General features: G+C 42.4%; 1 protein-coding gene across 6 annotated transcripts; it reads right to left on the bottom strand.

The window, feature by feature from the left end:
* Positions 1–3,897: 3,897 nt before the first annotated feature.
* PRR15 (proline rich 15) lies at positions 3,898–27,248 on the bottom strand. Of its 6 annotated transcripts, none has more exons than XR_014266442.1 (2): positions 23,911–24,660; positions 3,898–19,552 (listed from the first exon to the last, which is right to left on the bottom strand). XR_014266442.1 is itself a non-coding variant. In XM_082472140.1 (2 exons), the coding sequence occupies exons 1-2, from the start codon at positions 24,878–24,880 to the stop codon at positions 21,627–21,629; spliced, it is 615 nt and encodes a 204-aa protein (XP_082328266.1). In that variant the 5' UTR covers positions 24,881–27,248; the 3' UTR covers positions 21,024–21,626. The 6 variants fall into 6 exon arrangements, 5 of the variants coding, with proteins under 5 accessions (XP_082328266.1, XP_082328267.1, XP_082328270.1 ...); XM_082472140.1 differs by lacking the exons at positions 3,898–19,552; positions 23,911–24,660 and adding exons at positions 21,024–22,157; positions 24,797–27,248; XM_082472141.1 differs by lacking the exon at positions 3,898–19,552 and adding an exon at positions 21,024–22,157.
* Positions 27,249–27,453: the final 205 nt, after the last annotated feature.

The raw sequence follows: 27,453 nt of genomic DNA, 5'->3' as shown, positions 1-27,453 counted from the left end.
AGAGACGTTTAGGATGTAGATTTGGTAGGTCTCAAAGGTGGGAGTGAGGGAGGTTAAAAGAGAAAGGGATTCTGTGGAGAGGCAGTTGGCATTTAATGAAATTTGGAACAGAGGAGTAGGAGAAGGTTTTGGAGTGAGGAAAAAGAGAGCACTTACTTTTGATGTGCTGAGTTTTAGGTGGCTATTGAATATTCAAGTAAATCCAGAATTTACATATGAGGAAATGAAACTGAATGAAGTTAATAACTTCATTTGGAGCCATGACGGTCTGGCTCCAAATTCCATTAACCACTATACTATTTTCCTTCTCAAATCTTTTTTTTTTTTTTTTTTAAATCACTCCCTATTTTATCAAATTTATTTATTTATTTATTTTTGGCTGTGTTGGGTCTTCGTTTCTGTGTGAGGGCTTTCTCTAGTTGTGGCAAGCGGGGGCCACTCTTCATCGCAGTGCACGGGCCTCTCACTATCGCGGCCTCTCTTGTTGTGGAGCACAGGCTCCAGACGCGCAGGCTCAGTAGTTGTGGCTCATGGGCCTAGTTGCTCCGCGGCCTGTGGGATCCTCCCAGACCAGGGCTCGAACCCGTGTCCCCTGCATTAGCAGGCAGATTCTCAACCACTGTGCCACCAGGGAAGCCCGCCTTCTCAAATCTTTGTGCGAAACTCTTCTCTAGAGATATGGATTTTGACAATCTGCACTCTCAATGCTCCTTATTTGATCCTATAGAACAATGTCAGGATACTGGTTTCTAATTCAGCTGTTCCACTAACTTCTTGACTCTGGGCAAATCATTAACCTTTCAGAATCACTGTCTTTAAGGAAGGAGTTGGACCAGACTGGTATTTTTCAAAGGGGCTTTGGAAGTAGGAGTGGAAGGAGCTTAGAAAAGAAGAGCATGAACAAACATGTCTCCCGAGAAAAGCCTATCACCTGGAAAGGTTCCTCAAACCATAAACTCTACATAGGTCCTTCTCCTCCCTCCTATTCTGATATTCCCCCCAGCAAGGGCATCCCTTCCAGTTGAGATCTATGGCTTTGGCTTGTGCTGTATCCTTCAGATATGCTCAGAGAAATAAAGATTGATAACCTCCAGATAAGATGATCTCAAAGTCTTTCATGCGCTCTTAGATATTTCAAAATTCTGTCATTGCAAATCAACTTCTTTAAAATATACAAGAGAATAGTGTTTTTGCTTGTTTTCTCACTAGGTCTTCTTTCATTCACCATATATTTACTGTGTACTTACTATGGGTCAGATCAGGCATGTAGACACTCGGGATATAGCAGCGAATAAGACGAAGTCCTGTACTTCGGACATTTGCATTCTGGTAGGGAGGGACAGATAATGAACTTTGAACAGCACAGGTTGAACTTTGTAGGTCCATTTAGATGCAGATTTAAGAAAATAAATATAGTACCTGTATTTTCATTTTACAGATCTTAAATTAACTAACGTGGGGAAATGTTTGTGTTCAACAGGATCACAATATGTGGAATCAAAAGAACTAGGGTTTGAGTCCTGATTCTATCCAAACTGTTTCAGCTTCCTGCCCTTGGGTGAGTCATTTATCAATTCCTTTGTTTTTGAGGCAGAGATAGCAGTACTGTATTTTCAACTCAGCGGGGTGTCAGTGCCTCTAACCCCCATGTTGTTCAAGGGTAACTGTACACAGAAAATCACTAAAGCTATAGAAGTCCTAAATAACACTATCAAGCAACTTGATTGAACTGAAATATTTTCATTTTCAGACTCTACTTCTCTACCTAAAAACAGCAGAACACACATTCTTTTCAAGTGTACACAGAACATTCACCAAGAAAGACAATACTCTGGGCCATAAAGCAAACCTTAGCACACATTGAAATGAATTGAAATCAGGACTATGATAAAATTAAACCAAAAATTAATAGCAAACTTATCTAGAAAATCCCCACATATTTAGAAATTAAACAACAGACTTCTAAATATCACATGGGACAAAAAACTGTCTCAATGGAAATTAGAAAATATTTTGAACTGAATGACAAGTAACATGTAGCACATCAAATTTGCACAATGCAGCTAAAACAGTTTTTAGAGAGAAATTTATAGCAATAAATGCTTATATTAGGGAGGAAAAAAAGGTCTCAAATCAGTAATCTAATCTTCCACCTTAAATAATAAGAAAAAGCAGAGCAAACTAAGCCCAAAGCAAAGAAAGAGAAGGATAAAGATAAGAATAGAAAGTCAATGAAACTGAAAACACAAAAACAATAGAGGAAGTCAGCATAACCAAAAACTGGTTCTTTATAAAGAACAATATAATTGATAAAGCTCTAGCAAGAATGGCCAAGAAAAACAGATAGAAGACACAAATTAATATACCAGAAGCAAAAGCTGGACAAAGAAGGGGTGAACATTAAATGCATAATTAGGAAATACTATAACAACGTTATGCTCATAAATTCAACAACTTAAATGAAAAAGACCAATTCCTTGAGAGATACAAACTATCAAAGCTTACATACACAAAAATAGGTAATCTGACTAGTCATATATATTAAAGAAATTGAATTTGTAGTTAAAAACCTTCCAACAAAGACAACTCAAGACTCATATGGCTTTTCTGGTGAATTCTACCAAAAATTTAAGGAAGAAATAATATCAATTCTACAAACGCTCTTCTAGGAAAATTCAAAAGGAGAGAGTACCTCTCTACTCATTTTATAAGGCCCATATTACCCTGATACCAAAACCAGACAAAGACACAAGAATACTATACACCAATAACTCTCATGAACATAGATTCAAAAATTCTCAAAAAGATTTTAGCAAGTTAAATCCAGCAACATATGCAAAAGATAACATCATGAGAAAATGGGGTGAACACCAAGAAGCAAGGCTAGTTCAACATTCCAAAATTAATGTGGATTACATTGACTAAAGAAGACTGAAAAGGAGAAACTACATAATTATATCAATATATATAGAAAAATCATTTGACAAATAAAAAATATATTTATGATAGAAACTCTCAGTAAACTAGGAATAGCAGCAATTTTTCTCAATATGATAACAAGCATCTACTAAAACTTAAAGCTAAATTATACATAATTAGACATTATAAATTATATGTAGTAAATTATACATAATGGTGAAGAATAAATACTTTTTTTTTTTAATTAATTTATTTTTTTAAATTTTTTTTTGGCTGTGTTGGGTCTTCATTTCTGTGCGAGGGCTTTCACTAGTTGTGGCAAGCGGGGGCCACTCTTCATGGTGGTGCACAGGCCTCTCACCATCGCGGGCTCTCTTGTTGCGGAGCACAGGCTCCAGACGCACAGGCTCAGCAGTTGTGGCTCACGGGCCCAGTTGCTCCGCGGCATGTGGGATCTTCCCAGACCAGGGCTCGAACCCGTGTCCCCTGCATCGGCAGGCAGATTCTCAACCACTGCGCCACCAGGGAAGCCCCAAGAATAAATACTTTTGCCTTGATATGGGAATAAGACTCAAGACTGAAACAAGATGCTCACCACTCCTATTTAGTAGCATACTACTCAGTGCAATAAGGCAAGGAAAAGTAAAAGATACTAAAGTATCAGTTACAATGGCCCCCAAAATGAAATATTTAGGTGTAAACAACAAAATATTTGCAGAATTTGCATGATAAAGACTACAAAACACAGATGAAAGAAATCAAAGCACTAAATTTATTGGGTTTGTGTACTGAAAGACAATATTAAGATGATAATTCTCCTCAAATTGATCTATAGATTTATTACAATCCCAATAAAAATCCCAGCAGGATTCTTTTTTTTTTTTTTTTTTTTAAGAAATGACTGTTACTCTTGGATTGCAGAAGTGTTGTTTTTTTTTTTTTTAAAGATTTATTGATTGATTGATTGAGTGAGTGATTGCTATGTTGGGTCTTCGTTTCTGTGCTAGGGCTTTCTCTAGTTGCGGCAAGCGGGGGCCACTCTTCATCGCGGTGCGTGGGCCTCTCACTATCGCCGCCTCTCTTGTTGCGAAGCACAGGCTCCAGACGCGCAGGCTCAGTTATTGTGGCTCACGGGCCTAGTTGCTCCACGGCATGTGGGATCCTCCCAGACCAGGGCTCGAACCCGTGTCCCCTGCATTGGCAGGCAGACTCTCAACCACTGCGCCACCAGGGAAGCCCCAGGATTCTTTTTATCAATAGCTGTTGACAATATCATTCTAAACTTTATATGGAAAGCCAAAATAATTAGAATAGACAAAATGATTTTGAAAATGAAAAACCAGGTTGGAAGATTCATGTTGCTTGATCTTAAGAGTTACTATGAAGTCACAGCAATCAAGACAGTGAAGTATTTGCAAAAGGATAGACACAAAGATGAATGAACAGAATATAGAGTCCATAAATTGATCCATACAAATATGCCCAATATATTTTTTGGCAAGGGTGCCAAGATAACTCACTGGAGAAAGCATAGTTTTTTCAACAAATGGTACTAGAAAAATTGAATATACATATGCAAAAAATAAATGTCATGAAATATAAAATTATAAAACTTTGGAAAAAACTTTAAAGAAAATATCTATGTCCTTGGGTTTGGCAAAAAGTTCTTAGATATGACATTAAAGGTCCAAGACATAAAAGAAAAATTTGCTAACTTGGAATTCACAAAATTAGAAACTTTTGCTCTGTGAAAGACACTGTTAAGAGAGTGATAGACAAGATACAGACTGGGAGAAAATATCTGCAAATCATATTTCTGACAAAGGAATTATATCCATAATATATAAAAAGTTTCATAACAACAAAAAAAACCCCTAAAAACATGGGCAAAAATTTGAACAGACACTTCACCAAAGAAGTTATATAGATAGTACATAAACACAAGATATGATGCTCAACGTTATTAGTCATTAGGGAAATGCAAATTAAAACCACAATATGATACCTTTACACATCTTTTTAAATGTTTAATACAAAAACAAAAACTGACAATACCAAGTCCAATACAATACAAGGATATGGAGTATCTGGAACTCTCATACACTACTGATGGGAATGAAAATGGTACAGCTACCCTGGAAAACAGTTTGTCAGTTTCTTGTAAAGTTAAACTTACACTTGCCATATAAATGTAGCACTCTTACCTCTGTGTATTTACCTTGGAGAAATGAAAACTCAGGTTCACACAAAAACCTGTATTCAAATAATCGTAGCAGCATTATTCATAACTACAAAAACCTGCAACAACCTAAATATCCTTAGCTGGGCAAATGGATAAAGAGGTACATCCATTAAATGAAATACTACTCAGTAATTAAAAGGAATGAATTATTGATATTCTCAACAACATTGATGCATTATGTTTATCAAATATATTATGCTAAGTGAAAGAAGCAAGGCTCAAAAAGTTACATATTGCATGATTCCATTTATACGAAAATCTGGAAAAAACAACACTGTAGGAATAGAAATAAGATCAAAAGTTGTTTACTATGATTTAAGGGTGTGTGTGTGGCAGGGAGTGGGTTTGACTATAAAGTTGCAACACGGGGGAATTTTTGGAGTGAAGGAACTGTCTGTATCCTGACTGTGATGGTTGTTATACCATGCTATAATTTATCAAAACTCACAGAATGAATATTTTGAAATAATTTTTAAAAATAATAGAAATCACAAAAGAAAAAAATGGAATTGATTCTAAAAATACTTAGATATCTTCTCTATGTAAAAATAATTTAAAATAAAATTCCTAACTAAAACACAGAAAATTTCAAAAAGTGGGTGAGGAATTTACAAACCATGAGGTCCTTTAGGAGAACACAACGGCTGGTGACCCCTAGAGGCAGTACAGAGATGTCTAAAGCACTTTAGTCAAACCCAGAAGATAAATGGCAAATTAATCAAAACCTTCTTCCCGCCTTTGGAATTTTTCAGAGGGCACACTTGGCAATTCTGGGTTACTTCCTTTGTTCCCTCACTTGTATTGTGGGCGGCAGATAGTGGGCTGATGTGACCGCAGAAGCATTCCAAGTGGGTGCTTGTAGATTTGGAATGCCCTGCCTGGGCCGGGGAGGCCCCAAATACTAGAATGGCCGGGATCCCAGGCCTCTGCTAAGGGTGACTGATGGAACAGTGGAGGGGAGCTTTCTGGGTGAGCGTGTGTCTCTGCTCAGGCTTCTAACCAGCCCACTCGTGCCTGCAGATTAGAAACCAGAAACGTGGGATGGGACAAAAAATGTAAAGAGCATAAAAATAAACTTGCTTAGTGTGGCCGAATGCCTGAGGGGCCGGGAGAGACTGAGGGAGAGTAGAAGAGATGCCATCTGGAGAAAGATGAGGACCAAGAAAAAGGCCAAATGTCTGAGCAGATGCCAACCCATCCTTACCTCATTTTTCTCTTTTTTTATTTCATTTTTTTCTTTCTCTCTTCCTTCTCCTCCTCTCTCTTCTCTTCTCATTCTCCACCCCTACACCCACAACCCTGTGTTTTCCCTCCTCTCCTGTGCTTTTGTATCTCCTTCATTCCTCTCTCTCCTCACAGTCAACTGAATAACATGTATTCAGTGAACATGGCAGAGACAAGATCAAAGGCGTGAAGGACGATTAGCTTCTGGTGGCTGCCATAACAAACTACAATAAACTTGGTGGCTTAAAACAACCCAAATTTATTCCGGAGGCCAAAAGTTTGAAATCAAGGTGTTGGCAGGGCTGCAGTCCCTCTGAAGGCTGTAGGAGAGGATGCTTCCTTTCCTCTCCAGACATTCCTTGGGTTGTGGCTGCCTGACTCTATCTCTGCCCCCCTCTTCACGTGGCCTCTTCGCAGTGCATCTCTCCTCTGTGTGCCTCTCATAAGGACACTATTGGATTTAGGGCCATCCTGGGTAATCAGGATGACCTCATTTTAAGATCCTTAATTTATGAATCTGCAAAGACCCTTTTTCCAAATAAGATCATATTCATAGATTCTGAGGGTTAGGACATATCTTTTTTGGGGGGGAGGGGCACCACTTAACCCATGACAAATGAGGTTCCAACCTCCACACAACATTTGATTCTTCTGTTCTCACTCATTCAGTAAGCCATGTAGTTATTGACGATGAATTATTACTTAGCCTCACACTAGAATGGAGCAAGTAAAAAGTAAATGCAATTCATGGGTCCTGTACTTAGAGAATCAACAGTGTGGTTGGAAATTCACAATAAATCCTCCCCCCAACCCCCCACATATAAAACATAACACAAGAAAGTTAAAGAACACAATAGTTCAATAATGCCATGTAAAATATAATTAAGAGTAATCTAGTTAGAGAAACAAGACTAGCATATGTCTCATGATTAAAGAGCAGTTAAACTAATAACGTGATAGAAAAACGGACAAAGGGTGTGAACAGAGAGTTCATTTAAAGACATAGAAATTAAATGTTCCAAAAGATGCTCAAGCTTACTCATAAGAAAAGAAACGCAAACTAAAACTACCTCGGATATATACTATTTCTTACCTATTATGTAGCTAAAATCCAAAAGTTTGGTAATACTCTCCTGGTGAGGCGATGGAGAGAGTCACTTTCATACACTGCTGGTGAAGTGTAAATTGGAACAACCCTGACAGTGGCAATTTGATGATATCTCTAAAATTTATCTATAAAAATGTTGTGAAGTATATATTCTTTGATCCAGCATGCCTGCTTCTAGGATGTTACTTTACAAAAAAATTTACACAGGTGCAAAATGATCTATGTTCAAATTATTCTATATAGCACTGTCTTAAAGAGCAAAATATTGGAAATGAGCCAGAGATTTTGCAGTAGGCGGCTGAGGAATATGACTGTCAAAGAAGGTAGAGGCTCAGTACCAGGGAAGTCATTATGGGGGGGGGAGTCCCATGACTCAAGCCTCCCTTCTTGGCCCTTGTCTATCATTCTTCTCAAGTGGCAATCATCTTCCATTCCAGTGAGGGTTTCTCTGCAGCCTTGCTTTCTTCCTGACCAAGTTTTTACAACTGTGTTCAGCATTTCATGAAAAGTTTTGGGAAACATTCTGATTGAGGTCCACACCTAAGGGGCATATTGAAGCCCATGTCCACTTTTACTCAGAGGCTGGTCCAGTCACGCTGACATAAACATGCAGGGCCTGGATCTATCACAGCCAGTAAAACTATTCATTTGGAATAAAATAGCCTGATAAACCCTGGGTCTGTACCCTTCAGAGGAAGTACAGGTACATGTACACGTACACACACACATGCACATACACACTCGCTCAATCTAAAGTCCAGCGCATTAGGAATTAATTTGCCAGGAAAAGGATCATAAATTGCCCCACATCAATATGTTTATGTTTCCAGACTCTGAGTCCATCTTTCCTGGCGTGGAATCAGAGGACAATGGAAAAAGCAAATATTTGAATTCAGAAGATGCAGCTCTTTAGGACTCACTAACCATAGAACCTTGAACAATCACTTAATTTCTTTGAGATTCCATTTCTCATCAACAAAATGGGGATCAAAGTAATATCTGCAACATTAATTAGCTTTTGATGCCTAACAAACCACCCAAAACGTAGTGGCTTAAAACAATTAATTTCATGCACAATTCTGCAGGTCACCATTTGACCTGGCTTAACTGGGTAGCTCTGGTTTCATCTAGGCTCTCTCCTGCTTCTGCAGTGAGCAGCCAAGCCAGCTGGTCTCAGGTAGCCTCAGGGAGACAGCTTATCTCTGCTCCTTGAGGTCTCTTCTCCAGTTGACTAGCCTGGACTTGTCTTAAGTTGGAGACAGCTTCTGAGAGAGAGTCAAAGCTCATAAGGCCCCTTGGGGCCTAGATTTGGTGCTATGGACCAAATTGTGTCCCCCCGCCAAATTCATATGTTGAAGCCCCAATCCCCAGTGTGACTGTATCTGGGGGCAAGACCTATAAGGAAGTAATACAGGTTAAATGAAGTCATAAAGGTGGGGTCTTAATCTAACAGGACGTGTCCTTATAAGAAGAGGAAGAGACGCCAGAGATCTCTCTCTCTTTGCACAAGCACAGAGGAAAGGCCATGTGGGGTTAAGGTGAGAAGTTCTGCAAGCCAGGAAGAGAGGTCTCACCAGACACCAACCCTGATGGTACCTTGATCTTGAACTTCTAGCCTCCAGAACTGTGAGCAAATAAATTTCTGTTGGTTAAGCCACCCAGTCTGTGGTGTTATAACAGCCTGAGCAGACTAATACAATTGGAGTTGGCAAAATATCACTTCTACCACATTCCATTGGCCAAAGCAAGACACTAGAAATGAGCCCAAAGACAAAGCGTTAGGAAATAGACTCCACATCTTGATGGGAGGAGCCGCAAAGTCCCCTATCAAAGGGGCATGGATATAGCAATAATAATCTAAAGCATCTGCCACACATAGTTTTTGTATGGATCACATGAAATTACGGATATGAAGGCACTTCCTTAATCATAAAGCCCTATAGCAATGTTAACTATGGTATGCAGCCTGTCTCGCTTTGTAGCAGTTGTGCCTATTTCTTAACTACCAGGTGATGTGGTTGTATAGATGTGTCTGGGTAGTACACTGTTCCCAGGGAGTTAGTAAAAGTCGCTGCCTAATGAATGAAGTCCTATAATTCTTTTATAAAAATTTTTGTGTATTTATTTATTTTTGTCCTTTTTGAAGTCCTATAATTTTTATAATTAACCAGAGAAGTAGCATGGTTTAGGAAAGCAAGACTGCATTTTCATAGCTAGAAAAGCCTGAAAATAAGTATTTGAATGAGTATCCCACTCAGTGAGTTCAGGAACAGGAAGTTTGATGGCTGGATGAATAGTAGAAAAGAAGGATGCAAATCAGGTCGGATTTAGTGAATTTAGTCATCCATACTCACCACCTCCCTTAGAGACCAAGGGAAAAACGAGGCTGCTGAGTCAAAGAGGCAGCCCGCCAGGAAGGAATATCTGTGGCTACAGCATTGGACTCTTTTCTCATCGAAAGACCTGCCCATGAGTCCTAAAGACTGTGTCCAGGTTCACAAGCCTTTGCTCTGATCATCTCCCTGATCATCTCCCGTCCTTGCGCAGAGCTACAAGCAGAAATCCTACTGACAGTTGTGATAAAGAGAGGCTATTCTGTCAGAACGGATAGCCTGGCAAGCTGGTGCTTCTGCTCCAACTGCGAACAGGTTAAATTATACAGCATAGCATATTTCATCATTCTTTCATTGGTGAGAATAGACATGGCGCTCTGACTGCAATGGAGACATAGTGGTTCCTGGGAAGTGGATCTGTGTACCTTGAGAAGTCAAAAGGGTTGAGAGGATAAAGGAAGAGGTCTTGCTGAAGAGAAAAACCCCAGTTTTGGCATGACTCTAGGACCTTCAGGGAGATCCCCCCTCCCAGCGAAGGCAGCTTCAGCCTCTGGAAATCTGCAAACTTGAGGAGTTAAGAGGCAGAACGTCACACTCTGCTGGCAGTCTCTCCTATGTATTGGCTTAAGTAGGCAGGTATGTTGGTCCAGAAGCAAGGGGGGTGATTTGCCCCCGGGGTTGGGAGCATGTTTAACACCTTCAGGTCACTCACAATACCTGAGATGTAATTAACTCATCAAAACATCTTGAATGGTTCCTGAATGATCCAACGCCTGTCTCCAAACTATTATTGCTTGTATTACACTGTATTGCAGTAAGATTATAAGTAGGTATAGATTAAGATCTTACTTTCTTCTGCATCTGCAGTTTAGTTCACTGCCTGGTACCTAATAGGCACACTGAATAAATACAAGAATGAATGAACTCAATAAATATTTTTTCAATAAATCGATAAATCAATACAAAATAAATGAGGGACACAGTCAGGGTTTAAATTTATGAAGTATATGAAGGACTAAAAATATTGGTATCTACTTTATTTTTTGTCCCAAGGCCCTTGTACTATGTACTCAATAAATACTTGTTGATTTGCACTAAAGTTACCTAGCCCCCAAATTAAATATTACATTACAAAAATAAGACAGCTAACTGTTCCAACAATTAAAAGGTGCAATGGGCAAAATTCTACCCTTCATTCCTGAAAAGCCATAGCTCTGTGCCCCTGTAGACTGGAAAGAACTACCTTCTTCCCTCCAAAAAATTCCTAGTGCCTGTAGCCTTGGCTATACCAGGGTCAGGGGCATCTATAACCCCCTCGTTCTCATTACAATCAGCGGGGGGCTGACAGGGAACTTTCTTTCAAAACTCATGCCTCTTGGGACCCTCACTAGGCTACATCTCCTACTCCCCCTGTGCTCCCTCTGCCTCAATCTCTCCATCTAATTCCTGAGAATTGGCTTCAGTGTAAAAGAAACTTAGAATATGTCCAAGGGTGAAGATGTGAGCGGCTGCCTTCAATCAAAACATACCCTTCTGCAAAATCAGACTGAGAGAGATTTCTTGCAAAGAGTGGTCTGTTAAGGCTCATAGGTGTTGACATATTCCACGGAACTGACAGTGAGCTACCTAAGGCTGCCTTGGAGTTCCACCATCTGTAAAAGTTGTCCCATGTAGAGTCCCCACCTGCAGTAATACAGCAGTGGACAGCTAGAGGAGAGCATGTGGATCATGGGGAAGAAGCTGCTTCCTCGTCCTTCACCGTCTCTAGGATCAGAAAGAATGGTCACTCCCAGGGCTTTAGAGATTTTATTGTTGACAATGTGGTGTCTCCACAACCCTAAGCCATCCCCCAGGCATTCCTGAAACTTACCATTGCATTTCCCTACTAAGCTAATTGCCTCTTCTTCCCAATTTTACTTCCCTGTTTGGGGGATCTGGCAACACTTTAAAATGCATTCATCATATAATCCCAGAGTCAGAGTATGTTCTTAAACATATAGATGACAGCACAGAATCCGATTCTCTTTTTTTTTTTGCCATCTTGGACCTGAGGTTCTTTCTTTTTCTCCATCTCCTAGATGTCCAACTGCCCTTGAGTTTTTGAAACAAGAACATGACCACAGTTTTCCAAAATGCCTCTTGGCATTCTCCAAGGAATGGAGCCTTCACATTCCAGACAGGGTTTAAAGGAAACCGCTGAAATAATTCCTTCAGGCCAATCTCAACCCATCACTCAGGAACAAGAATAAAAACAGCTGATATTACTGAGGGCTTCCTCTGGGCTATGCAGTTTATCTCTAAGAGATATGCTTTTATGTGTGCTTAGTTCAAGCAAAACACCATGAAGTGGTATTTGCATTTATTCACAAGGAAACCTGAGCTGGAGAAGGTAGATGACTCCACTCCAGTTCCATTCCATGTGGCTGCTCAAGCAGCAGAAATGTCCTCAAAAGCACTGAAAGTCTGCAAAGAAAGGGTCTATCTAAAGAGGTTCATCAAGCTCTTGGGACCTTGGAAAACCTGACCTCCAAGAGGGGAGAACATATTGCGAGACCTGGAGCCTGCTTTGGCTGGAATAGAGGGTGTTTGAAGGGATGGCAGGGAGAGAGACATGGAGGAGTGGGCAGAGGTTGGACTCAGCGGGGTGCTTAAAGCACGTTTATTGGTTTAGGATTTTATCTGGAGGATACTGTCTCATCATACATCAGAGAGTGTTAACCAGGGGAAGGAGATACTGGATTAGCTTTCTATGTTAAAAAGTTTTGAAATCTAACTTTTTACAAAGTTCAGTTCAGTGGTGGGTTGGGGAACAGATTATAGTGGGGGCAGGAGTGGATATAAAGGACCAGAGAGCAGACTGCTGGGCTGAGCCAGGGGAGAGAAACTGGTGCCTTAGATTCTGTTTGTGGCAGGGGAAATGGAGAGAGGTGGACAGATTTGAAAGAGTTTATTAAAAATACAGAACAGACTGATCAATTCAATGAAGAGAGCCAGTGATTTAGGAAGAAAGAGGAACCAAGAATGACTTCCAGTTTTCTGGTTTGAGCGATTAAGAGCACTGAAGGAAGAACAGCAAGAGAGGGGGAGGAAACTCAGGAGCAGGTTGAGTCATAGATGTTAATAGGAACGTTGCAAGTAGGAGACCGGTCAACAGGGTTAAGGACTGCAGAGAGGCTTCTTAGGGTCGGTCTCAAAAGGGACATAGTAACCATCATGGCGCAGTCATTCTAGGTCAGTGGTATAACCCCGTGTTCCCCACCATCCTTCACCTAGCTGTACTATTCTGACTTAAGAATATGGGTCAATGATAGTAAGTGGGTGCAAATGGGGAAAAATTAAAAATAAAGCTTTGTCTCAGGGTTTTTAAACACACACATAAACTCACACCTATAAGACATCCATTAAAAAATTACTGGAAGAAAATACACTCAGAAGTGCTTACTCTGGGTAGTGGGCTTATGATAAAATTTTATTAAGTATTTTCTAAAGGATTCGTGATAAATTTGCATTAGTAACAGGAAAAGGAAAAAAAAATCAGCGAACTGAAAATCCTAACTTTGAAGATTGTAACAATAAGACTGTAGGTGAATAGTGAGAAAAAGTGCTCTTTCCAGACAAGAAAGGGACCTTACATCTGTGACTCTTCTCCTTCTAATATGTAAACAATTCTAAAGGTGACCACTATTTCAGATTATGATAAGCTGTCAGAGTGAGCTGGTCTGAGCTGTCTTGGATTTATAAAATTAGAGGAAAGGCTCTGAATTTCTAAACTGCTCCAGGGTCTTCTTTAAAGTTATGTAGAGCCTGGGGCAAGACACACTTTACCGTCTCACTTCCTTCCATAAATGTTACATGAGTAGAATTGAATATTGGTGATAATAATAAGGCTAATGTTTATTAAGAGTTTACTAAGGAGGTCAGTTCTGTATACATCCCATGCAGCCTTCATAGCAAATGAGTGAACTGGGTACAATTATTCTTGAAGATACAGAAATTAAAGTAAAATAAATCAGACAAAGACAAATACGGTATGATCTCACTTATATGTGGAATCTAAAACAAACTGAATAGAAACAGAGAACAGACTGGTGGTTGCCAGAGCGGGTGGGGGAAATGGGTGAAGGTGGTCGAAAGGTACAAACTTCCAGTTGTAAGATGAGTAAGTTCTGGGGATGTAATGTACAGCATGGTGACTGCAGTTAACACTATCACATTGTATATTTGGAAGTTGCTAAGAGAGTAGATCTTACAAGTTCTCATCACAGGAAAAAAAATTGTAACTGTGCGATGGTGGATGTTAACTAAAGTTACTGTGGTAACCATTTCACAATATATAAATCTATCCAACCATTATGTTGTCCACCTTAAACTAATACAATGTTATATGTCAATTATATCTCAATATCGGGACCAAAAAAAACAACACAAACACAAAACAAAACTAACAAATAACAACAACAAAAATTAAAGCATGGCAGGTTGTATAACTCAAATAGGTTCACAGACAGTAAATGGAAAAGCCAGGATTTAAATGTAACTTATCTGACTTTAGAACCCTCTGTCTTAACTACTATATTACTTCACTTCTCCTGCAAGAAATTTAAGTCCTCATTCACTCAACAAATATTTAATGAGTACTACGTGCTAGGCGCTGCGCTGGCCACAGCAGAGCCAGCATAAATTAGAGTCCCTCCCCTTTAAGAGTTTACCATCTGGTGGTAGAGACAGTAACAATACTGTCCGTGGGATGGGCTGCAGCAGGAGTCTGTGTGTCCACTGCAGGGACACAGACGAGGGCATCTAACTCTATCTTGGAGGCTGTTAGCGAAGCAACCAATGTCACAGTTAAAACTTAGTGGAAGAGTAGGCGTTGTATGGCTATTTATAATATATATATTTATAATATATAAAAATAATATATATGCAAAGGAGGAAATTTCAAGTTAGCTGGAAGAGCTGGTATTGGGAGATCTGATCACAGCCCAGAAAAATATCATGTCAATGGTGAGGGACATGATGTTGACCACAATCCTACTGTAAAATTTATTGCATGCAATTGGAGATCTGGTCTGTTTTGAATATAAAAGTAGACACTGCTTCTCTTAATAGACACTATAATAACAGAATTTTTGAACTTGAAGTGTCTGAACTTCTTGTGTTACAGGTGAGAAAATGAAAGCCCAGAGCAGTTAAGTGATTTGCCTGAGACCACACAACTACCAGTTAGAAAAGTGGGTGTAGAACCTGGGCTTCCTTTCAGACAGGCCAGTCTGTCCTTTACCAAAGCCCATCACCTTCAGGGCATAGTTCCATCTATTCATGTACTTGCAGCTGCTGTATAAGGCTATGTAGGTTGTTTACTGGACAAGGGTGCCTGCTACAGGAGTGTGGGGTGGGGGGCTGAAGCCCACCCAGAGGAAGTAGCCCCCTTTTCTCACTCTCACAGGCACTTTATAGGCAAGCAATTGCCCTCTTGAAATGAATGTAGCCCAGCCTACAGAAACACCAGTTTCCTCCCGTACTGTACTAACACAGCGATATTTCCTGTATTTTTACCCATGCTGTTCAAAGAATTTAGTGATTAGTGCTTCAGTGCCCATTGGCACACAAAAACCATTTCTGGTAGGTGGATTTCCAACAAGTTTCACTGGTGTGATTTCTCTGCCTACAAGTGTGTCTTAGCCATGCCCTTTCCAACAAGGTGCAGGGGTTTGGAGCGAAGAAGGGGTCTCCTTTGAGTGCTTAATCTCAGCTCCAGGGTCGTAGTTGCACCTTATATTATTCCTGTGTTCTTTTGGGTTCCTGTTACTTCTTACCAGGCAATCCCTTCTCACTGCAATCCGTATCACGGGTAATAGTTCTGTATAGTAAATGCCCCCTGTTCAAATTACTGTGTGGTTTCTCTCTCCTGATCAGACTCTTACTGATTCACAACCCTCTTAAATTTTTCTATCAGCCAGACACAGCCTGCTTTCCTAGAGGAGAAAAGAGTATGGCCCTACCAAGAACTACATGCAAGTACAGCATGGAGGGCCCATGCCCTTGTAGATTAGCCAGGAGTTCATGAAGGGGCATGAAGAATGAACATTGCCCTTGGAATTTCCCTGAGCTCCTCAACTAAAAGGGCAGTGAGACATGTGATCACATGCATATAATATGGTCAGTGGGAGCGGTAACACGCGCTTGAATGTACTATTCATAGGTGTTTCCCAACAGGGTGAAGGAGGACCATGACAGTCGCGTGCGAAGAGACTCGAATCTTAACGGTTGATTGAGGCTTTGCCAGGCAGGTAGTGGAGAAAGAATATTCCAAGCAGAGGCAACAGGACAGACAGAAGCCTGCAGGCATGGCAAGGTACTCTCGGGAATTGTCAGTAATATGGAATGGCTGGATAGGGGTGGCAGCCGTAGTGAAGGAGTTTGACCTTATCCTTCACAGTTTTAAAGACAGTGTAGAGAAGAGTTAAAAAATGATTGTTTCCAGGCCCCTGGCCTAGAGGGCATGAATTCTTGACCAAGGACACCACCAATGAGAATGGAAAAAGATGAGTTTAAACAAGAGTACAGAATCAGGTAGATTGGCAGAATTTGGGGCCCTTGGGGGCTAGTTATGAGGAACTGAGATTATAGTTGTGAAAACACACTTTTTGAATAATATGTATATAATTATATAGCCTCGCTGCAATTTGATTCTAAGCATGAATAATGAGGCTCCGTGCTCCTATACAGCAGAATTACCCTGATAATTGGGCCAGATGACAGTGTGGTGACAGCACCATATGATAATGTGGTAGCTTTATTGCAATTTATGCTTCTCTACCTCCCTCCCAACTTCCCACCTGACCATCAGTACTGGACAGTTGGTGCCTTTGTGTTTTATAGTAAACAATGATCACTCTATGAATTAGCTTTTACAGCCCGTTGTTCAAAATAGCAAATTCCTAAGAGAGAGTTTTAAAGTGGAAATATAGACTCCATCCCATCATTTTACAGAAGAGCAAACCAACACCCAGATCATCTAAGACTCATCTAAGAGCAAGGGAGAGAGAGAATTATGACCAGGTGTCTTGGAAAACTTTGCAGGAGCTCTTTGCTGCCATCTTTGTAGGATATGCTTGTTGACTGGCATGAGAAAAAGATTAATAATCCAGGGTACTTGTAACTCAAGGAATATCCCTTCAGAAAAAGCACAGGGAGGTCCTAGATGGGTCCCGTATTCCCCACTTAATGGCAGGTGAATCAGCAGCTCCTTTCAGGGGTAGGAACCTTCATCTTCTTCAACATGAACCTTTCTAGTTTAAGGGCCGGAAATTTTTGTCTCGTGGGTAAACAGTCTTGTTATACATGTCAGAGATAAAGATACTCCATCTTTTTATTGCACGAGGTTATGTCAACAATTCTGACATGACAGTTTCGCATCCATCACTTTGTCATCCGCAGCACAATTTGGTTTGGAAGAATGGCTGAATTCCTTGTTCTGAATACCTGGAAGGATCGCTGATATCCTCTGTCAGTCTTATTTATCGTGATCTTTAGCTACTACCACTTCTATACAGTGGTCAACTGTCCTCTGCCAGGGCAAGACCTGTGCGGTTTCCTCACAATTTATCTCCTTAATGATAATCTTCTCTCGCCACGAATGCTATTCATCCCATGTTCCAGATGTACAGGGCCATCTTTTGACAAAGTGGTTGTTAATACACTGTGCCTGCAGGAGGCTGGGGAAGGGCCCTGTGCCTCCCTCCGGACGACCCCTCTTCCACGTCTCTGAGCCTGATGGGGACGCACAGGCAATCGCTCAGAGACGATGTGAGAATGGGGCCGAGGGTACAGGAAACAGGTGAGAAGAACAAAGCTGCGATGGGACAACCAGCTTGTCAGTGACAGTGTACCCTGGGCTGCACACTTGTTTCTAGCCTAAGATACTGGTTATGTTGACACCCAAGGGTATAAAATATCTCTGGTCCCACCCTCTACTTGCCATGGAGATAAACTCATGCTAATCCCAAGAAAGAATCTCTTACATTTCTGGGTAATTATCATAAGATGCTCTGCAAATAAAGTAAGAGTTTTTAAAGATCAGTTACCCCTACATCTCTATCACGCTAGCTGTTTTTAGTGTTTGTTTCTAGTCTGGCTGATACTTCTCAACTAAGGAAAAATAATATTCTCTATCTCTTTTTCTCATAAAAGGTGCCTTGTGATCACTGGATATTAGTGCCCTATTTTCCCCCTTATTCCTTTCCAGTTCACCGTTTATTTGAAAGGTACCCACGTTTATTATTTATTTATTTCATGCCACCCAAATTTTCTTCTGTGTATCCCATGAGAAGAACTAGTTCTGACAAAGCTTCAGTCCATGCTACTGTTCATTAGGTTTATAGTTCCCTTCTAAGGACTCGGCAAGATCAGCGTTCTGAGTTTGCATTACATTTCAAAGCAGAAAAAAAATATTTCCCAGTGTTATATGAAGCGGAATGTCCTAACTGTATACAAAATAGGGTCTCTGCTCTTGAAATGCAAATCAGAATGGGATGAACAACAGAAGCAGGAACACAAAGGGACGTGCAGGTGACCTGTAATACGAGTTACTGCTCAGCCACCGACTGCAAGGACAGTCACTGAGGTAAAAGCCACCCTGTGTGTATAATTATCATGGTTATGAAAATATTGAGGAAACACGCTGCTAGATTTTTGTCCCTTTTTCACATAATTTGGAAGCATGGCATAAGAATTTCTTTAATCGTTTCCAAATTTGTGAGTGAAATTTCATTTGTGAGGGATTTTAAGAAAACAAAAGTCTCCAACCTAATTAACTCCAAATTTAATTCAACATTTTCCTTTTATTTACTATAAAATATCTTGAGGTTTAAACATTTTCAAAATCTGTATATATGTTATGGGAATGTAACTAATCATCTGCAGAGCACATAAATCCCAGCAAGACACTTTGTCAAATTATCTCATCTTACTCATGATCCTTTTATCCCACCAATTTTTCTTGGTTTCTGATTTCACTGAGTTGGGATTAAGTCAGTGCATTCCTCCCACTGCATAATTAGGACTGCTTTAAAACTATGTAATTACAAACCTCAACTGCCAATCGTGCATTGCATTCATTGTCATAACTGCCATTAGCATGGTTTTAAATTCTTTCAGAACAGTGGGGAAAGATGTCATGTTAATAAGTTCCACTGCTATATGTCTGCTATTGATTATCTGCAGCAATTATAGACTTGGACGGGATCCAAAACTAGACACAGAACCCAGGAAAATGCCAATGTTTTGTGAATCTAAAGGAATTTTTAAGAAAAAAAAAATTCTTTAAAACAATAAAACTGGATGAAAGAGTATAAGATTTTAAAAGTATGCAATGGCTGGCTTACTTTTATAAATGGGTACAGATCTAATCTGTTGGTCTTCCTGGGAGGGGAGAAGTATTTTGCGTAGTTATCCACTCTAATTTTGATTACCTTCTACAGAAATTAAAATACTATGAAGGTGTTCCAAAGCCTGATTTGACAGCATCTGCTCTATTCACTCCCACTGCTGGTCAGCCCACAATCCCCTCCCTTACCACGAACCTCTCCTCTGAGTCCAAGATCCCGACTCCCCCTTCTTCATCACAGTCTAGAGATGGTAGGTGGGCCCACTTAAAATTGATGTGAAGTCTTCCTCATCCAGAAAGCTCACCCTGATGAGACTTCAGTCACATATTTCCCAGTTCTGAATACAAAACAAAAAAAAACTTTTCATGATTTAAAAAAAAAAACCCTCACAAACTCTCTTTTAAGAAACTAAGGTGTTCATAATCCCCACGTAAACAATTTCCTTTGGAGTAAGCCTTTAGTATGTGGAAGCGCATGTATCAAATGGTAAACTCTATGATTTTGCTGGTATCCAAGCTTGATTCACTAATTTAAATCCATTTTAGCCGTTTTCATCAAGTTTCTTTGTTAAATCTCTTTGGACAATCAACATGTTTTGTTATAAATTACTAATTTAAGAGAAACCAAAAACTATATATAACAAATTCAGGAGCTCCAATCAAGTTCTTGCCTGTCATTATCCACATTATAAATATATAATATATATAATAATTATATATATAATGTAGATATTATATATAAAAATTATATATATATTATATATATATAATTTATATATTATATATATATGAGTGCAATGCACAACTGGCAGTTGAGGTTTGTAATTACATAGTTTTAAAGCAGTCCTAATTATGCAGTGGGAGGAATGGACTGATTTAATCCCAACTCTGTGAAATCAGAATTTTATATATTTATATATATTATATATATTATATTACATGTTATTTTCTTTAACATCTTTATTGGAGTATAATTGCTTTACAATGGTGTGTTAGTTTCTGCTTTATAACTATATGTTATTAATATATTAAATATATTAATATAATATATTTATATATTATATATAATATATATATATACACAATGTATGTGTGTATATATATATGCACACACACACACTTTGATCATTATAATTTCCTCGCTATGCATTTCTAAATGGTTATAAATGAACTGAATTGTGGTGGGAAGAGGTCCCAGGGATCTTAACAACTAAAATAAATCTCTTGTAATTTGCTGAAAGCAAGTGATTTCAGTATTGATTTACTCTTTTACTTGAAGTTCATAACAAAAGCAAACAGGTAGATTTTTGTTAAAAATCTACAGGTTGGTAGATCTTTAAGGCTTTGCACCTAGATAAATGCGTACTTCAGACTAAAGAAATTAGCTTTTGAAGCAAAGAGGGTGGGAAAAAAGCCAGCTTTGCACAAACTGAGAGTTCAGTCCACCTGTTTGAATAAGTATTTTTAGACAATTGTGAGTCAGGTTAATAATGAATACATAAAGAATTATTATTAGCATTGTGACTTACTCTATGAAGATGCACTGAAGTAAAAAAGAAAACTTAGGAATAATTAATTGGTACCTCTCCCTCTCTTCCTCGAATTTGGTGTGTAAATAGGGATATCCAGCTAGCTGGTTCCAATCTGGGTGTTGGTAGTTTCTAGACATGTTCTCCTCCCTGCAGCTTTTCAAGAGGAACTGTCAGGTTATGTGGCAAATGATTAACTCTGTCACCCTGGATTTTGCATGCCTGCTTTTAAGTATGATGAGCTTCAGTCTTGCAATGGAAAAAAATTACAAAAGTCACCTTAAGTCTTACAGTGCAACAGTTTTAATAGTCTACGCTAAAACAGGCAGTACAGTTTTGCAGTTCAACATTAAAAGCAATCTTGCCTTACTTAAAATGCTTCTACTTAAGAACGCTTCCTGCTGTCTCCCATCCCTTCACTTAAGGTATGTCTACAGAAGTACTCCTAAAGTGCATTTCTCAGGCATTGAAGATAGCACTGTGATTTGCTTTCCAATAGCAAGTTCAGAATCAGAGTATGCCATCCTCAGTGGAGGGCTGTGCAATTCCAGTTGAGCTAAGGTCTCTTACAAAAGTACCCTTCTCACTCCCACGGGCGACGCAAAGGTGGCCACTGAAGTTTTTTGAAAAAAAAAAAATTGTGCCAACTTCCTCTGCGTTATCTTCTCTTACCACGAATAAATATTTAATGCACCCTTGAGTCGTGATATACGGAACACTCAATTGTCACGTCAATTTCCAGGAAAATAAAATCTGGAGGCCTTGTGCGAATATTCAGAATTTGGTGGGATGAGACTCCAAGTACAGGGGCGGGGCAGAATTCTCGGCCTTAGCCCTGGGGGTTGGGGAGGCGTGGTGCGAAGAGAGTCCTGGAGCGCTCCGGCTACTGCTTGTCGTCGTGCGGGTCGCCAGAGAAGCTCGCCTCCTCCGAGGACCTGACTCCCTCGGGGAGCAGAGTGGCGCGCACTTTCCTCTTCTCCTTAAAGCGGCCCGAGCGCGAGATCTTCAAATTTCGGCGGCTGTTGCCCGATTTCTCCCCGCCCAACTTGTCTGGCTTGTGGGGCTCGCCGGCGCCCCCGAGGAGACTGGGATGCTGATTCTCCCGGGAACTGCTTGTCCAGTCGGGGCCAGGCGGGGCGGGCGCCGCGGGTTCCCCGGGGTCAGGCTGGGCGGGAGGCTTCGCACCCCCCGCGGCGTCCTTGCTTTTCTTCCTGCTGTTCTTTAGCGAACTCCACCAGGAGCCCGAGCTGCTGGTGCCGCCGCCGTCGGCCATGGCCAGCGGGCCAAGTGGCGGGGGGCGCGGCGAGCGGGGAAGGGCCTCAGCGGCAGCGGCCCCTCTCTCGTCCACCCCGGCCCTGCCCCGGCTTCTCGCAAGCGGGCTGCGGGCTGGGAGCCGCCGAAGCAGAGGCTTGTGCTGGGGAGGAAAACACAACTTCGTTACTGGGTTTGTCGAAGTCACGTGCCCCTCAATCCCACTTCCTCCCCTTGGCTCTGGCTGGCACCGGAGCGGCTAGGGTCCGAGGGTCCGCAGCCGCGCGGGCCTCAGAGGGCACCGCCGCGCCCCCCCGAGGGCGCAGGCGGACGAAGGGCCTCCGGGGCGCCACCCTCTGGTCTCGAGACTGAGTCTTGGCACTCCCTGGCCTCAACCTTAGCCTGGCTTCCAGGATAGCGCAGTGGTCCGCGCGCGAGGGCCACCCAGGGGTGGGTGCCGGGGCTTCTGGATTAACCAGGCCCCAGAGGGAAAATGGCCTGTCCTGTCACTCTGCCCGTTTGTAGACGAAGCCCAAAGGTGACCCACCGGGTCCAGAACGGCACCTGCGAGGAGGGCGCCCGGAAGCAAGCGCGCCCCCGCTATAGGTGAGCAATGAACATTAGATCCCTGTCAAACAGTTCCGAAATCTCCTTCAAAGGTTTTTGCTCCCTAGACTTTTGTCCCGGGATCCTTTTTGATGTGATTCTTCGGGGGGGGGGGCGGGGCGGGGCGTGGGGCGCGGATTTACAGGCCAGTAAGAGCGAGGGACAAGCTCATGGTGTTTGTTTCTTTTAAATTCTGCTTTCGACAAAACTTCTGTCTGATGACTTTCAGAGAAGCATGTCTAGACCTAACTCCCCTTGAAAACCGCCATCCTAACTCTTCCTTTTATTCCCCAGAAACCAATCTTGCGTCTCTTTGAAGCCACCCGCTGCCGGCGGTTGAGATGAGCCCAAGCCCTCTTCCCTTAGTTCTGTATTAAAATATGCACCGCGTCTGTTTGTACTAGGCAACTCAACTCTTGGGATTTTTAGTTACAAATTAAAGGCTTCTGTTCTTTTCCTTGCGCAATTCCCTCCTCCAAAGGAGAGAGCGCACAACCAGGAACTCCAATTTGCCTCTTCCCAGCTTTTAAAATAGCACTGCGGAGCGAAAAGGCTGTCTGTTAGCACTGAAGGTGCGAATATCGGAAGCGAGGCTCCTTTGCTCATTTTCTGTGCTGGGTCTATGCGGCACTAACTCCACGAAGGAGCAGGATTCGCTGGCGCCGCGGCTCATTTCCAGGTTTCCGCTGGGCTCCTTCCCATCCCACGCGCCCGGCGCTGCTGGGATTCGCCGGCGCTGGAGAGCGAAACTTCGGCGGTGTCTGTGGTTTGGAGGTTCTCCTCCCCCAACCCGGAGGAGAGAGCCGGAGGGCCTACGCCGGCGGCCTCAGCGGCCTCCCCCGAGCAAGGAGACCTTGGCACCAGCTCCTCCCCAGGACGCCCCGAGGGCACACTTGGGCTGCGACTTGAAAACAATAGAAGAAAAAACGGCCAAAAGTTCTTTCCTTACAGGAGGCACCCACACCCTCAGGCACAGTTTGCAGTTGGGTTTGCAAACCTCCATTCCCCCTCCGCTTTATAGATCGGAAAAGCACCCCCAAGTTATTCACTGGTGGTGGTGGTGCTGGTGATAGTGGTGGGTGTTCTGATGCTGCTTTCTGTCTTCTACCCTACGCTCTCTTCTCCACAATCAACGTTGTATGCACGGAAGGGTTTTGCACGAATTGCTCAAGGGAAAGACTGCAAATTACTCAAATTACGCAGAATGCCTGCAGCTAGTAACTTCTCCTCGGGCGCTGGGGGAGCGCCCCAGCGTGACACCCCGGAATGGGCTCTGTCTTGGCGGACGGAGAATCACCCTGATCGCTCACCTGCTCAGGCTTCCCAGGACCCCGCGGCTCCGCGCCTCTCTCCCCGCGCAGAGTCGGGAGGGGGTGCGCTTGGGTTAATCTGGAAGTCGGGGCGCGGCGTCCCTCTGCGCGGTCTTGGAGAGGTCGGGTTTCTTTCTGGAAGGTGTGCTAGCCGAAATCGCCGCAGTCCAGCTAAGCCGATTGCTGTTGCTGGTCTCCCCTGGCTCCTCCAACTTCCTGGCGCAGCGGCGGCAGTAGCCCGGAGCTCGAAGTACGGTTGGCTCCGACCGGAGGCCGCCCCTGCGAGTGGGTGCCAGGCTTACTGCCCCAGGTGAATGGCCAGGCAGGCTCTCCCGCCTAGTAGCCTTTCATTCTCCGGCGCGTCCCCTTTCCCTGATAGCGCCGCCCGGGAGCCGCAGGGAGATGGGATCTCAGGGGCTCACTCTGATGCATTGAAGCTCCCTACCGCGTCGGTCCTCCGCGCGGGAAAAGACATCTGCTCACCTGCTGGTTATTCGCCAACTGATTCTAGAAACCAGAACCCCGGGGCAGCGGGAAGAAAAAAATAATAACCCAGGAGGCGGCCACTGCTGCCACAGGTGCAGGTAGGAAGTTCGCGTTCCCGCCCTCCAGGGACGAGATTGGACCAGGTCGCATACGTGGCGCCAGCCTTGGGATGTCTGATTGGAGAAAGGCTGCGTGCGCCGCTCGCGAGTCGGACTCCTGAAGAAGAAACGGTAGAGGAGACCGGAGGCCGGGAGACCGAGGCTGCAGGTGGGCTCCGGTGGATAAACGTCGTCGCAGCTCTCTCTCCCTCTGCCTCTACCCCAATTTCTTTTTTTCCTTTCCTCTCCGCGTCCCCAACCGCGGCCACTCAGCTCCCAGAATCTCAAGTTTTGTAACTTACAGGAGCCGTTCCATACCCAGGCACAATGTTGCAGAGTTGCAGGCGCCCTGAGTTGAAAGGCTGCAATATTAACAAGTTCGTCATGTGCCAGCCAGGCGCTCTTCCAAGCGCTTTCTGTGGATTAACTTATTTACTCCTCCTCACATCAACCCTAGGAGTAAGAACTATTATTATCGTCACTTGACAGGCGAGGAGAATTTAGCTCTGAAAGGCTAAACGGTTGCCCAAGGTTGCACGGCTGGTGAGTGGCAGAGCCGGATTTGTACCCTGGAGACCTGACTCCGGCTCCCGCGGTCTTAACCGGCACCTTATACCGCAGCCTGCCAGTCCATGTCGGTCTCTTAGCACGACTCAGTGAGGATGTGAATTTCCTTCCCCCAGGTCTAGAAGTCCGTGGACAGCCACCGCCCGGGGAGTACAAATCCAGCCCTGAGCTGGAAGTCGAGTGAACCCGCGGATGGCGTCAAGTTTCAGGATGCTTTTGTTCCCAGGAACATATGGGTGCTTTTTATTACCTGGACGGAAAGGTTTTGACATAGGGCATTTTCACTAATAAGGCAGAGGTGCAACCGGCTGCATCTTCTAGGATGCTTTTCTTTTTCAAAGAACTATCTTGATGTTCCCTGAGCTCGTGTGTAACTCCTCTGAAGGACTGCGTATGGAGCAACTGAAATCCGAGCATCTTTGTTCTGAGGATTTTCTAAAGCAGTGAAGTAGTAAAAGACATGATGCCTACCTATTGCATAACTTACAATATGGAATTCATAGGAAGAAATTTTTATAGAGTATTTCAATGTATGAAATATGGTAAAAATTGAATATTTTATATCCTTAACTTAGTTTAGCATTCTTGGATTTTTAAATGATATGCACAGCAGCGTGTATTTGAAAGTGATACATTTTCATATATTTCTTGGGATTAGTTTTAGAGAGGAAACTTGCAATCATAGCACCAGAACTGAACAAAGACAGGCCACCAACCATGAGAGGAGGACGGGACACGTCGTCATAGTGCCATCTCATTACAGAGGAGACACTGGACCAAGGAGGAAAGTCCTGTCTGAAGAACCCTCACTGCTAGAAAGTGGTGGAGCTGGGTTCCAAACATTGTTTGTTGATCAAATGGGTGAAAGAAGGAAGACATTTAGGAAAAGAAAATGAGTCCTGCAAATGGCTTCTCATCTAGCATGATTTAACAAAGGGCCAGCATTTTCTTAATAGATGAACATCAACTAACTGCTGAAATTAAAAAATTCATTCTCTTACATCTCTCCCATTTATATTTAATAACTTTAAATATTTCTACATTTCATTGACTTGATAACACCTTATAAGTAACCCTTGCATGCAGTAAAAACATTTAAATGGAGACATGAAAACTAAGGAGAAATGAGGCAGAAGGGACTAGGGAGGTGGAGAATGGGTGTCCCTCCAGACAGAGGGAATAGCACGTGCAAAAGCTATGAGCTGTGAAGGAGCTTAGGATTTTTAAGGAGCAAAGAGGTGGTCAGTGTAATCTGAGTACAAAGTGAGCTGAAGCACTGCAGGAGACAAAGCTAGAAAGGTGGGTGCGACCAGACCCTTCAGGACCTTATCACTCATGGTAGGAGTTTTGAACATAATCCATTATAGAGGAAGTGACATGGTAAGATTTGCATTTAAAATATCACTGAAACTGTAAAGAGTGGATGGTAGAGTGGACGAGGTGGGGCTACAGGAAAACCAGTTAGGAACTGTTGGAGTAGTTCAGGTGGGATATTTTGATGGCTGGTGGGAGAGTGCTGGCAGTGGGGGAGGTGAGAAGAATTAGATGTATGCAAAAGAGATTTAGGAGGTAAAATCAACAGGACATGCTTTCATTCAGGTCATACAAAAGAGGAGCCTGAGTTTAACTAGAGGCTTAAAACAGAGATGCTTTTACAGTCTTCCTTGTAACTAGGAGCATGCATGTGATCTAGTTCTGACTTATGGGGCTATAAGGAAGACTTCTGGAAATGTTTCTTCCTAAATAAAGGACAGAGCCTTTTGAGAGAAGAACATCTTTTGCAATACCCTTGATTCTTATGTTTAAGCACAGTGTGAGGATGTGCAGCAGCCATTGTGCAACAGTGAGGCAACAGACATGGAAATAAAACCCAGCACACTAAGGATGATGGCATGGGAGTGTGACAGGTGTCTGGGTCCTTCATCACACTGGTGAGCCCCTGAAAGAACCCTGGAATGACCTATCTCTTGACTACTAGTTCGGTGAGATAAGGCGGATTCCTATGATTTAACCACAGCTTTAAACACAGTTTTCTGTTACTTGCAGCCCAAAACATTCCTTCTTGGTACAGTCTAGTAGAGCTATAGAAAAAACATGATATTGTTCAAAAGGCAAAAAGGTGGTGTTGTCACATTTTTTCCTTGACCAATCTGAAAAGTTCTTCCTGGAAGAAGGACTTAGTGAAATGTTTAAGTGATGGGGAAGTTTTTGTTTTTGTTTTTGTTTTTTTAATTATTTATTTAATTAATTTATTTTTGGCTGCGTTGGGTCTTCGTTGCTGTGCGCGGGCTTTCTCTAGTTGCGGCGAGCGGGGGCTACTCTTTGTTGAGGTGCACAGGCTTCTCATTGCGGTGGCTTCTCTTGCTGCGGAGCACAGGCTCTAGGCGCACAG

The sequence above is a fragment of the Balaenoptera physalus genome, assembly GCF_965194825.1.
Source record: "Balaenoptera physalus genome assembly, chromosome: 8".
NCBI lineage: Eukaryota > Metazoa > Chordata > Mammalia > Artiodactyla > Balaenopteridae > Balaenoptera > Balaenoptera physalus.
This window is presented reverse-complemented; position numbering and strand designations above follow the sequence as displayed.

What these genes read in the sequence shown, in the direction of transcription:
- PRR15 (XM_082472140.1), bottom strand. Translation starts at nt 24,880, where the DNA reads ATGACGAACTTGTTAATATTGCAGCCTTTCAACTCAGGGCGCCTGCAA. An exon ending in CTGGGTATGGAACGGCTCCT is followed by an intron (nt 22,158 to 24,796) that starts GTAAGTTACAAA and finishes TTTCCTCCCCAG; the next exon opens with CACAAGCCTCTGCTTCGGCG.